The sequence below is a fragment of the Hippocampus guttulatus genome, chromosome 3 (assembly GCF_054856545.1).
Source record: "Hippocampus guttulatus isolate MCC_2025c chromosome 3, RoL_Hgut_1.0, whole genome shotgun sequence".
NCBI classification, from domain to species: Eukaryota; Metazoa; Chordata; class Actinopteri; order Syngnathiformes; family Syngnathidae; genus Hippocampus; species Hippocampus guttulatus.
The window spans coordinates 9048339-9061827 of record NC_141263.1 but is presented as its reverse complement, the minus strand read 5'-3'; the positions used below and the strand labels follow the sequence as shown (position 1 = coordinate 9061827).

Genomic DNA, 13489 nt, shown 5'->3' with positions numbered 1-13489 from the left:
ACTGCATTAAAAATGACTCTGGTGTGGACAAAAAGGAGCATCCTTAATATTTTCTCTGCAACAACATTTCTATGACTGGACAACACTTGTCCACCTGCTTCAGTGATCTTGGCTTTGAGAAGTGCCTTCCCAAAATTGTTGAAGGACCCATGACCAAGACTCCCAGCTTCCTGACATTCAGCAGTACAGTTTGTCCCAGATTCCTTGCTATTTCAGCACCAAACATGTATTCGAATCAGCCTGTGCTAGATGATGTTCAGCAGTCCCAGAACAAGGCAGCCTCCATGTTCACTCTGCACAACGGTGGGAAAATGTCCTTTGTATATGTCCTGGGGCTGCTTTGCGAAAACTGGTACAGTGTGTTTTTTAACCCTTTCATGATAACATAAGTTGTCCACTGAAGTAAACGCTGTCCCTGAAAGGGTTCATCTGTGCAGTGTACAAGACTAGATGGTCTGAAGCGAAATGTGCTACTCGGTGTCCGAAATCTCCCACCAAGATAATGACCCAAAACACACTGCTAAAAGCACTTATGAATGGCTCATGAGCTGAAACGTGTCAGGAAAAGGCAGCCTTTAAAACCGCTACAGCAGATTGCTCGCAAGGAGTGGGCCAAAATACCTGTCCACAGGAGCGCCAGCCTCAATGGGAGTGTGGAAACGGGTTTTATCATCTCACTTGTGCTTCACAATATTAAGTTCAAAGCACCATCCATTTTGTCCAGGCTGATTTCAGTATTATCATCTTTTATGCTGTTGGATCATATTAAAGCAATATTTGATTTTTGTTGGATAATACTTTGGCAGAAGAAATGGCAATTTTGAGGTATTTCAGTAAGCATTGGGGTTTTTTTCTTTAAGGGGATGGTGCTATCATTTTTATCCATGTGTATTTACAACCACGTCAGACAAACGCTGCATCAAAATCTTTTACAAGGGATACCAGTTGTACAAGCCCTCCTCCTGTCATGCAGCCTTTGTCAGTCCTCATATATTGCCTATGGTCCAGCCAGTTGAACTTCATTCTCTATCGGCCCAAATTTTTGGCTTAACTCCACCTTTTGTTAAGACCTTTCCCAAAAGGAGTTTTTACTTCTTCATTGATGCCAGGCGAGACTTTACCAGGTCCAAGGCTGGAGTTCATAAAAGGTAATCCTTTATAGAACTTGTTTGATAATTTGGGCTACCATTCATAATTCCTGATTTTTGTGGTGATTCCAGTGGGTGGTATAGTTTCGAGATCATATGTAAAATACTGCAAATATAATGTGTACACATTTCTCAGAGAATTGCTTGATTCCTTTTAAAACAATAGTAGCAAAGTTGGGATTTTCACAGTAAAAAGACTTCCAAGGACCCTTTCAACTTAAAACAAGTAGTGGTGGGGACTGAAAATTAAATGCTTTGTGCAATGTCCAATACAGGCAATGTCATGGAATGAAAATCCTTTTGTGAAAATGAAATGGGGTTTTAAAAAAAAAAATAAACTTTCCACATCCATTAGTTATGTTTCGTTGCTAGCCATCTGACCTCTTTCTGAAATTGAAATACAACTGTGACAGGTGTTTGGTTATATTAATGCACGTTCTTATCAAAACGAAATAAGGAAACTTTAAAGTTGATACTTGTGGTATACAGGTATGTGCCTATTATGTAGGATGCTGTAAAGTAGATTGTTTCCCCTTGTTTTTAGAATTTTTCAGCAGTCACCAATATAATGCTGTAATAAAATCACATTTGTGTAATTTCAATCAGTTTCTATTTTGTAATCATAAAGCCACGCAATAGAAACATACCAGACCTTGAACTACAGTAACCCAAAACAAAGTTTTACAACACTTGAAAACTGTTGTCAGGTTTTGAATCTAAATCCGCCTGTTGAAATAGACAGTGAGCAACAAAATTGGCAAAATCACAGGGCGTTTTAGGCCTATGTAACACATATCAAACTAAAGCTAAGCTTACACTATTGCATCTTTTTTTAACACCTCCTTGGTTGCTTGTTTTACTGCTATTTGTAAAACGTGTTGTTCGTGTAACTTGACCAATGGAACAAATACGGCAAGAGATGTAATTTGTTTGCCAGTTGCCATTTCTTCATCTGACTCAAAGGCTACTAAAACCACAAACACATAAAATATGCCATTAACCTAATAGGGTGATTAGAAATACTCACTATAAGGCACTTTTGTATTTTCTTCAGATCGCCTTTATATACCGTACCTTCATTCCATCCATCCCCTTTCTCTCCATTGTTAGGGCATTGAATTGATGAAAACCTCATCAGAGGCCTGCTTGGATGAGAGGCGCAACAAGACAACCACAACAGTTCAGTTGTGATTGATTCAATTCCCTGAGATTGAATTGACCTGGATGAATGTGCATACTCGTAAGCACAATCTCTTTGGTTTATCCAGTTCTGAGGCCCATCGATCGGTCAGCAATCACAGGGCAAAGATGAATGGTTCATTGTCAATCCATGCCCTGACAGCAGTACAATAGTCAGTGAACTACGACCCTGCCAATGACCACGCAGAAAAGCACAATTCTCTTTATTCCTTTTATTTTATTTTGCTTTTTTATCAACACAGCCGGGAGAATGAGAAACAATCTTACAGTTCTGGGTTCGACTCTCAACTTGGGCCTTCCTGCATGGCGTTCACATGTTTCTCCCACTTCTCAAGGTTTCTCATTTTTCCCCAGATGAGTTTATCCTTACCCTCCTTGGGGTTAAGACCAGGGGATTTCGTTCATATTTAACTGTGGGCATGTGAAGCCTTTTGAAACGTTTCTGTGATTAAGGGCTATATAAATAAATTTGACTTGCCTTTTCTGGGTACTCTGGCTTTCTTCAACCTCCACAAAACATGTCCTGGCCCCTGTCTCCTACATTCTTGTCATTCTGAAACACATGGTCATCTATTGTGCATTTTTCAGAAGAGGAATTGTCTCATTCTGTCGCATTTATAACACCGCTTGTTAGTTCTTAAATGACAGCTTTGTTTTTTTAGAGTTCGTTTTGAGATATATAGCATGTCTTTGTCTTGCAATGTAGCACTTATATCATGCTGTAATGGATTTTAGTGGCTAAAACAGCTGCTCTGTCTGTTTTCTGTAGGTGTAACAATGGTGTATGAATGAGGAGCTGCAATGGTTGATAGACTGACATTGGCAATTGTGGTGCAGAGGCTGGTTCTCCTCTGGATAGGGCCAGCCTGTGAGGCTTCCTCCCTGGGGCTCACAGTTCATGTTGTGCCCCTACAAAGCAATGGAGGGCAATCGGTATGCATAATTTGCTCTACTCCCTTTTTTTTTTTTTTTAAATAGGCTGTGGCAATGGTATTCAGCCAAGCTTTAGTAATCTGTCTTTTTCAAGTGATGGTTTTGCCACATCATCCACTTTTTGGACCCAAGTTGTTATTATTTCTAAACTACAGTGAAATCCCCAAAGCTGTTTCAAGTTCCAAATTCAAACATTTTTTCCATAGCAATGTGACGTGAATAATGAAAGTCGGGCAATTCTCACAAAAAGGAAAAAACAACAACCTATCTGGGAATTACTGTTATCTGTGAAGAAGATTGTTTCTTCCTACCATTCACAAAGCGTTCTTGGGAATCTTTTATGCAAAATTTCTCTTCAAATAAACCAATTACATTGAATAAAAATGTTTTGCGCAATACTCATCCATTACTTGAATATGAAAGCCTTGTTCTCAAGTTATATTTTGACATGCAATATTTGTGAAAAGTTGACATAGTTTCTCCTCTTGGATATTGCAGGTGAGAGCTCATTTCACCGTAATTGTATCCAATCCGTGCCCGCCATTAACCGGACTGTGTACTGAAGGGGTCAACTGCACTCTTCACAGAGCCTACTCCCCCTTCAGTGGTGCAAAACCTGGCTCAGGCTGGTGCGTTCGCCAGTGGGAGCAGGTGGTCCCCAGTCACTACAGTAGCTCAGTCAGTTTGAAGTATGAGACCTCTTTCAAAAACAACTGATTGATTAAGACTGCTAGCTTGTCTGTTTTTGTCATTGAATTTAATGTTATTTACATTTTCAGCTCTTAGAGTCTGTTTTTTTCTTTTTAGCTCCAGCACCACCTTTTATGTATCACTGAAGGCAGGGCCACATATTCGCGCAAACTCTGGGAAACTCAATCATCCCGCCTATGTTGCACTACCTCCCCCACTAAGGTAATGTACGCACACTCATACAGACGAGCATCCGGACTAACGCCTAAAAGTAATTGTTTAACAACATCCTCCCCGTTGAGACATTTCTATTTAACTTGCAATATGTGTGAAGATTACGATGACTTTTTGACATCTGGGAGCAGGGTCCGTGAGAACTGCCCTCACCACATACAGCTGTCAGTGAAAGACCTGGATGGAGACAGGGTACGATGCCGCTTTGCTGTGGAAGAACAAGGGGAGTGTCTCAACTGTACTCCGCACTCTTTTCTTGAGCTGGACAAGGTCAGTGCGACTTGAACATTCAACTCATTGAATGTAACCTATGATGAAAAAAAAAGTGACCACTACTCGCTTTGTCAATATAATGACTTTATATCAGAGTGTATTAGTTGACCAAAATAGCCGTAGAGGTAGACTGTTTATGGGATGACACAAAACGCACAAACGAGATTATCGACAGGGTCAGTGAATGGGTCAAAGAAGAGGACCTTTGTTTTTTGGTTGTTTTTTTTTTTTTGATTGTTTCACTGTTTGAGTCACTATGGCATCAATAAAATCACCCCACACAGTCATAGTGGCCCAACTGTTCATTTTTCATGAAGTACCTGTATCTTGCAAACAAAATAGAGACCAACACAAATAAGGCAATTACTTTTTTTTTGGTAATATTATTATTATTATTGTTGTTGTTGTTGTTATTATGTTTGTTTATGATGTTCATCTTTTCTTTTTTAAGTTTGACCATGGTGGATATATGCACGCTTCTGAGGGACAATGTCGTTTCCAAATATGGTCATCACAGCATTGTTAATACAAAAAAGTGTAGGTTTCCTCCCACACTCCAAAAACATGCATGGCAGGCTGATTGAACACTCCAAATTGTCCCAAGGTGCGAGGGTGAGCGCGGACAGTTATTTGTCTCTGTGTGCCTCCTGCCCGAAGACAGCTGGGGTAGGCTCCAGCGACCCTAGTGAGGATGAAGCGGATCAGAAAATGGATGGATGGATGGGTACATATTTGTGGAGTTCAAGAGAATGTACAGGCAGTATAGTGTTGTTTAAGATGGGGGAGACTATCACATAGCGGGATACAATTAGACCAAACTTCATAAAACAGCGAAGCATACAATGGATATGTGGTAAATTTCAATTGTGGATGGACAGTTAAAAGGCAAAGTGAAATTAATCATTTCAAACTTGGTCATCTGTCTTTTTTACACATTGTATCTCCAATTTGCTAGGATGCATGTGCTTTGACGTTTACTGGAAGCGCAACAGTTGGCCAGTATTTCATCTACATCATGGCAGAGGACTACATTCCTAGCCCCGAAGTGAGCCAAACCAGTGAGAGCCAACCCCTCAGCTCCATTCCGGTGCACCTGTCCCTCACTGGTGTGTCTGAAAATTCAACTGATTGTCACTTTTGGAGTTAAATCTGAACACTGTGTCCTTTTTTTGTATAGTTTTTCTTTTTGTTTGTACCGGTACTGAAAAAGGCAAAGGCAAATTAGCATGTCCGCCTCACAGTGCAGAGTTGCAGGGATCGATTGCCGCTCCGGCCTTTCTGTATTGAGTTTGCATGTTCTCCCAGTGCCTGCGTGGGTTTTCTCCGGGTACTCCGGTTTCCTCCCACATTCCAAGAACACGCATGGCAGGCTGATTGAACACTGTAAATTGTCACGAGGTGTGATTGTGAGGACGAATGGTTGTCCGTCTATGTGTTCTCTGCGATTGGCTGGCAACCAGTTCAGGGTGTACCCCGCCTACTGTTCGAAGACAACTGAGATAGGCTCCAGCACTCCTGCGACCCTTGTGATGATATGTGGATTAAAAAAATGGATGGATGAATAACGTAATAAGACGCGTCTCTTGGCTACGTTGTTGTCTTTATCCCCAAGTTACATATAATGTACTGTAACTTCTATTCATCTACAGTGGAGCAGTCATCCTCCAGCTGTTCAGATGAGCCTGTGACAACAGGAAAGACCCCAAGAAAACATGCAACATTTTATGTCCTGCCATTCGATGAAGTGAAGTTTGAGGCTGACTTCATATCCCAAAAAGAGAGGTGAGACTTTTCCGATCATTATTTATCATTTACTGTTTTTGTGGATATTATTTTTGAATCAGTGATCCATACAGTGTAACATACATGTACACTGAATGGAGTCTTGTTGAACACCTCTTAATCCACGAATTCTTTACACGATTAATTTAATGTAATATCTCTCTAAATATTAATAATTTAATATGAAGACAACAAAGATAGCAGGGACTCAAACAGCCAACTCCTTTGTCATCGATCAGCCCGATCTACCAACTGAGCCGCATGGTGTTGCCCTACTGATAGCTGGTGACACCGGCAAGAAACCAGCTGCCAATGTCACCAGCCATCACCTGCTACTGGCAAGGCCGAAGCAAGGTGCTGGTCTTGTTGGGAAGCTGTGGCTCTGTAAGTAGAGTGGGTTGTCCAGTGACTAAAGAGTTGGGTTTTTCTTTTCCTGGTGGCACCAACAAAACCGTTTGTCATAGGTTGGTCGATACAAGGGGGTCCCAATCTTTTTTGACTGACGATCTACTTTTCAAACAACCAACCTCCCGCGATTGACCCGTTACCACACGTGCAGGCATGCACGCACGCGCAGCCATGCATACGTGCGCATATGCACGCATGCACACACACACACACACACACACACACACACACACACACACGCCATGATGAGCAACATCAATAACGGCCCCTAACATGAACGAAACGAGAATATGCAAACGCCACACTGTGAGGCCGACGTGCTGACCAGTCGATCACCGTGCCGCCCACCTGCGTTTTCTTTTCTTTTTTAAATACTTTTTTGTGACAGTGAAACTGATCGGATGCTTTGGCTGTAGTGTAAACTTTCACAAAAAATCTCACTTACACAAGACAAGTCTAAATTTTCCAACGAGAATCTCATATACTTGTAAAGGATTTCCACCTCGATATTTTATTCCAGTTTACTTTAGTAATCTATATTGCATTATAAAATGCAGTGATTCCCAACTACTGTGCATCAGCACATTCAAGCGCATTAGGTGTGAGGAAACATTCATTTATACTTTTTTGGTCCCAAAATTATTTTTGAAGACTGCGTTGTTCTGTGTCATTTGAGTATCGCTCAAATCCAACTATCCACGCTTGCCACCTGGTATCGGCACTGATACCTATACCGCGTATCGTTATTTGCCCATCCCGAGTTCAGTCCCAAAGTCAGCCATTTTAGGTTGTATATGTGCGAGCGCTCAAAAGCCATTTTCAGAATTCTTCAGTCAAAAGAATGCCTAAAGGCAGGGCCAGAGTGAAACTCATTTTCAACTGTAGAGTATCAAGGCTCAGACTGGCCCACTTTGCTCCACGTATATAATTCAGTAAAGAATGATATCCAATTGTACACTCTTTTGTGTATCAATGTCAAATAGATGACCATTCCCTCCAACAATATTCATATTGCATTTTACATTTCCCTCTCTCCCTCTCCCTCCCTCTCACAACATGATTGTCATTGGCTGGCATTAGCTGGCGATGAACAGAAAACCTGAAAGAAGGAATGTGGTTGGCAAGGTCATGTGACTGCTATCGTCCTACATTCCATGTTAATATCTTGTATTTTCATGTCTCTAGTTCGATACTATAATGATATATCACCCAGCCCTACCTTAAATGACATACGTACCCATGCTATAAGTACGTAATACAGCGGAATAAGCACAAACGTCAGCATTTTACATTTGTACAACAAGATTAAAATGGTTCCGCGGGCTGTAAGGAAAAAAGAAGTGGGTTGTGTAGATGCCCAATTAGCGCAATGATACAGTTCGAATTTGCCAGACCGTAAATATTACCAATACTGGGCCTGCCTCAAGGTGACACTGTTCTCTAATATTAAAGGTCTCACCTTTACGGGTCTGCACAAAATGACACAATGGAATGGGAAAAAAAAGGAATATTGGTGTCATGTTGACAAGGCTCTTCATCTGTTTTGTATTTGTCTTATTGGGTTACACCTTGTTTATGTGATGTGAGCAGCAACTCAATTCCAATGGTCCTCGCTGTGCTTTCAGTGTTTCCGAAATAGCAGTTGTCGGCCAGCCTGGGCTCATCAAGTATGGCTTCTTTTCAATCGGTGCCATGTCGCAACTTTCCATGTCCTGGGTCCGTGGGGAAAACACTCTCTGCCCTGTTCTTCCTGTCTGCTTTGTCGCCAATTCTGTGAGGTTTGTAAACTGAACGGATGTAGCCACTTGTGTAAAAGTGAGAATCCACCAATGCATACCAGCAGGGAGAGAAAGCAAAGCAAGTTCCTTCCCTAACCCATCTACTCTGACCGACCATATATGTACTATACCAATGTTTGTTCAACCATAATGCCAGGCGACTGACAAAATATACATTGCTCCCCCTAATCATGGGGTGGGGGGTTAATTTGAACAACACACTTGAGTGTGGAATGGATCTTACACAATACACTTTTGTACATCAGATACTCTGAGCTAAATTGACACAGAAGTCTATAAAAACAGATGGATGTAAATATAACAATTCTATCTACACAAACATGCTAGTAAAGACACAACGCATTTAGTGAGTTAATTGTATGGTTGTTTAAAGGTCTGACCTGCTCATCTTGTCTTTCCAGTTTGCAGTCTGACCCTCACTGTGTGTGGCTCTTCCAAAGTAAAGCTATTTTTCTTCGTATCGTTGTTATTGTTTTCAGTATGTAAATGTATATTTAAAGCTTCTTCTCTTGTTAATTGCAGGAGAAACGAGGACCCTTCCTGATGGAACAGGTTATGAGAATTGCCGCACCTTTTTTTCTGGTTGAATTGTTGCAACGCTGCCATTTGTTTGTAGGCGTTCCTGAGAATGTGCTGTTATCTGCCTCCAGAGCTGATTTGTAATAAGACAGAGATGACATTGGTGCTTCCTGTTGGCTCACTGAGCAAAATCAACCCGACTGAGTTGCAGCTCAACAGCCCTGCTTGTCCCATCACCTTCAACGACACTCATCTCACTGCACGCATTGCTTTAAATGGCTGCGGCACCAAAACTGTGGTAAAAGACTGCAGTTATTCTTTGTTGGGTTTTTTTTTCAACTTTTTATTCTATGTTCCAAGCCAGAAACATCCTCCTCCACTCCTGTTTTCCAGCATGCTGATAGAGAGCTGGTCTACACTAACACCTTGAAAAGTGTGCGTCCTTTCTCTATGATCAGCCGTCAGCCCTCTTTCATCCTCCCGCTGGCCTGCCGCATCCCTGCAGTCCAAGCCAGAGACCCCGATTTCATCATCACCGTGCCCACAACAGCCTTTGATAATGCTGATGTTAGGCTAGAATTTCATTTGCCAGGGGAAGGGCCGATGGCAACATACACAAACAATCCACAATTCACCAGCCTTAATTTTATGCCAGGAGGGTTGCAACAGGATTCAGCACAAGTGCATCAAGAGCAACTGGGGTCCAGGATCAAAGAGCTGGACCTCCATTTGCTTTCCAACACAACTGTGGAGCGAGCTGAGTTTAGTATCAAACTCTGTGTGCAGTCTGAGACGGAAGACTTTGCTGAAAGCCAAATCATTATCATGAACGGGTCAGTAACATGTGACTTCAATGAACTACCTGTATAACTCCTGAATCACACACAGTAATTCACAACATGTGTGTATTTGTGATCCGTGTGGGCCGCCGATCTGAAACATTTTCTTTAAACTGTCACAATTTCTCTTTCCAGATGCAAAGCCTCCGACACAACAAAAGAGATTAAAGCAACACGCAATGCAAGAATCTTTCGGCTTGATTTGTCCGACCTCTTTCCAGCACAAAATACGGTCTGTACTTTTCTTTTACAGTTGCACATTTTCTCGCTGTTCTTTTAGCAGATACCATGGCGATACATGTGACCCGACTTACAAGGTTTTCAAGATCAGATTTTTTCTTTTTTTTTTTGCTTTGACTTGCAAACGCACACTTGAGATAGGACCGCTGTATCGTAGTATGTGACTGAACTCACTTAACAACAAGCGGCAGTTTGGCATATATAATGAGCAGTGGTGGGCAATATGGCAATGGAAGGTCAATCGGTCCATCACTGATGGACTCCCGTTTCGAAGGCAAACTGACGACTGACAAAAACCTTGAAACACTGACAGAATACATGCTGACAGAAGCGATATTCAGCCATCACCCAAATCATCATTAACATGAAAAGCAAAGGTGACTTTTGGCAAATAATGTTTTGCGACACACTGAGGCACATTAGCCCTGTGCATGCTACGGAAAAATTTGTGTGACCCCACTGCGTCATATTAATAGCCGACTGACTTTCATAATGAGAGGTTGTGCGTCGCAAGCTCCCCGCTTCTGCGGTGCTAAGGGCCAGCATCTAGCATCCTGGAAGCCCCAGCATCAAGCCCTTCCCTGCGCCCTCTTTCCCAAGGAGCACAGGAAGGCATGGGTAGACTTATTCATCAAGTACAACAACCCTCTATCTAGTGCCGCTGCCTTGAAGAGGATGTTCTTCACAGCCAGTGACATCCTGAGGACAAAAGAAGGCCGCCCTGGCCAGCGCCAACTTTCTGTCCCTGCTGGGGTAACCCAGTTACAAGGGACAGTTTGGTGAGAAGAAGCAAGAAGAGGGCTAGTAACAGCATAGGATTTATTTATTTATTTGTTTGTTTGAACGTGTTTCTAAATGAATACAATTCTGTGTTGTTACCCTTGTACACTTTTTTTTTTTTTAACTGGCAGTCCTAAAATAGCAGTGATGACCTACAAATTAGCAATGACGAAAGCGCGGTTAAAATATCGATGACGAGTGATGGACTGACGACTGATGGACTCGGGAAGGCCTGAAATAATGACAGGCTGATGATGACGGACTGGCAGGCCGGTCACTGGCAAATGATGAATGACGGCGAAATTTACTGACGTGCCCACCGCTGATACTGTACTTTGTAAATATTCTTTAAAAAATAGCTTGATGCTCATTGATTGACACACTCACTTGAAGGTTACTGTCAATGACTAAACATAAAACGAAGAGAATTACAGGTTATGTTTTTAAAGCAGCCACAGAGTCTCCGCTACCTGTATGCCAATATAGAATGGGAAACTCCATTGGCATAGGCGTGAAAAATGAGCGTTAATTTGGCATGTTCTTATTCTTTTATGCAATGGATGTCGCAAATAGTGACGCAACACTTGAGGACAGACCAGGTAACAATACAACCAGACATATATTCTTTACATTCTCCAGAGACCGACAAATATTACTGCCATACCGAGAAGCCGAAAGAGCACCTGACCTGAGCCTCGAGTCCAGTATATCCATACATGTGTCTTATACTGCTCCCTGGTGGTCAAGGAACACCACAAGGAGTAATTAAAGAGAAAGTGTGACAAAATACTGTATGTATTTTTAAGATTATATTTAATGATATCACTACACTACTGAATGTTTTTTATAAAATATAATACCTTCTTAAAATAATTGACTAAATCATGTTTCGACAGATTTTTTTTTTTTCTGCTGGCCACCTCTTCTTTGTTAAACAGCTCATTCAATTCTACCCCTGAAACGAAATTATTAAGAAATATTAAATAATTGGGATTTGGTGCAGTTTTTCTTGTTTCTTGAAAAAAAGACTTATGCCAATATTTTCAGAATCGTGTTATTGTTCCCATTAAAACAACTAATTTCATCAATGGCATTTCCATGCATTTCAATGGAGAAAAGATTGTTTTAGATGAGTGTTTTGAGTTACAAATGTGGTCGTGGAATGAATTACAGTAAACTCTAATCTAAAGGTGCCCCTGTACTGTTCTCTCGTGACCAGTAGTGACACATTAATGTTTCCGTTTAATCCACCTGATTAAAAAAAACAACAACTATTGAGTAGAAGTAGTAGCATGTACATCAGTATCAATGTTGTGCTCACGATTTGGAACTAATTTATGATACTGTACTTGCAATTGCCATTGTAAATGAACAAACATCAAAATATAGTGAATTGTAGTACCTTTTCAGATCAAGTGTGATTGTTTTTGGGTTTGGAATATGATGTCTGGTATTGTTTGTTTTGTGGGCTGCACTGTTCAATAAAAACAATGGTAAACACTGGACATTTAGTTTAATCTGGCCATTTCATCAGTTAACATATTCTAATAGCGGTTATTGAGAAATGCGTGCTTGACACACAAAGAAAAGGAGTACAGTTAAAAAAAAAAAAAGGTTCCAGAGTGCTCACCTTTCCCCGTACCCTTTTCTCTTATGTCATACAGATGTACGTTGAGTGTGAGGTGGATCTGTGCATCGCATTTCTTCCCTCTCACCAATGCGCAACACAGTGCGACCGGGGCTTGTCGAATGGAGCGGCTCCCAACATGCTGAACAAGGCCTTCACCGTCAGGTCAGGACCTGTGAGCCTTGTGGTAACCACACCAGCTCTGTCTACAAATGTTGTCACCAGTGCAGCAGGACAGACTCAAGTTCCTACAACTGCAGCAGTTGAAGAAGTCACCAACACTTCAAGTGGTACGATGCATCTTGAAGGCGCACCTCATTTTCATGTTTTCAGCATGACACAAGAGGGAATTTTGCACCTAATCTCGAATCAGTGTGGGTTTTCAACGGCTACTCCAGCTTCCTCCCATATTCCAAAGACATGCATGTTAGGTTCGGTGGAGATTCTAAATTGTCCATAGGTGTGAATGTGAATGATGGCATGAATGTGTACATCTGCCCTGTATGATTCGTCAGCCAGTTTGAGCTGTACTTTGCCCGTGTCCCAAGTCAGCTGCGATAGGCCCCAGCAAGTGCTATTTGGATGGGTGGATGAAAATGTTTTTGAATGTGACCTTGAAGGTATATGACCCTTCCCAGTGTTTAACATTTATTTATCTTTCCTCTCTCTTCTCTTGCAGCTCCAGAACAAGTCTCCTTCATGGCAGCAGGCTTGATCTTTTATATTATCTGCACATTTCTTCAACACGTCTTTCTGGAAACATTCATGTAGTCTCTGTCTGTCAAAAGAAAAAGTTGTGTAGTCGTAATGGAGTTGATTATGACAATAGGCATTCAGTCAGTTTTAGTTTTGACATGCCATTCCAAACACCACTTTTAACCTTTTATTCCAAAATATTTTTATTATTTTATCCCTGTCATTATAAAAGTAAAAAAAGGATCAAGCAATGGTAATAAATATTGTAATTCTAAATCGACTTAGGTGTCTGTTTATCTGTTTAGCACATTAATCAGCTTT

General features: G+C 41.3%; 1 protein-coding gene across 2 annotated transcripts; it reads left to right on the top strand.

Moving 5' to 3' along the window:
• The first annotated feature begins 3140 nt into the window (after nt 1-3140).
• On the top strand, nt 3141-13448 carry LOC147207377 (uncharacterized). Of its 2 annotated transcripts, none has more exons than XM_086106546.1 (14): nt 3141-3281; nt 3780-3970; nt 4089-4193; nt 4337-4475; nt 5434-5584; nt 6128-6260; nt 8294-8446; nt 8869-8906; nt 8990-9019; nt 9118-9284; nt 9380-9819; nt 9961-10057; nt 12510-12637; nt 13152-13448. In XM_086106546.1, exons 1-14 carry the CDS (start codon nt 3150-3152, stop codon nt 13423-13425), a joined length of 2178 nt encoding a protein of 725 aa, XP_085962672.1. In that variant the 5' UTR covers nt 3141-3149; the 3' UTR covers nt 13426-13448. The 2 variants fall into 2 exon arrangements, with proteins under 2 accessions (XP_085962672.1, XP_085962673.1); XM_086106547.1 differs by having other exon boundaries at nt 12510-12762.
• The last annotated feature ends 41 nt before the right edge of the window (nt 13449-13489 follow it).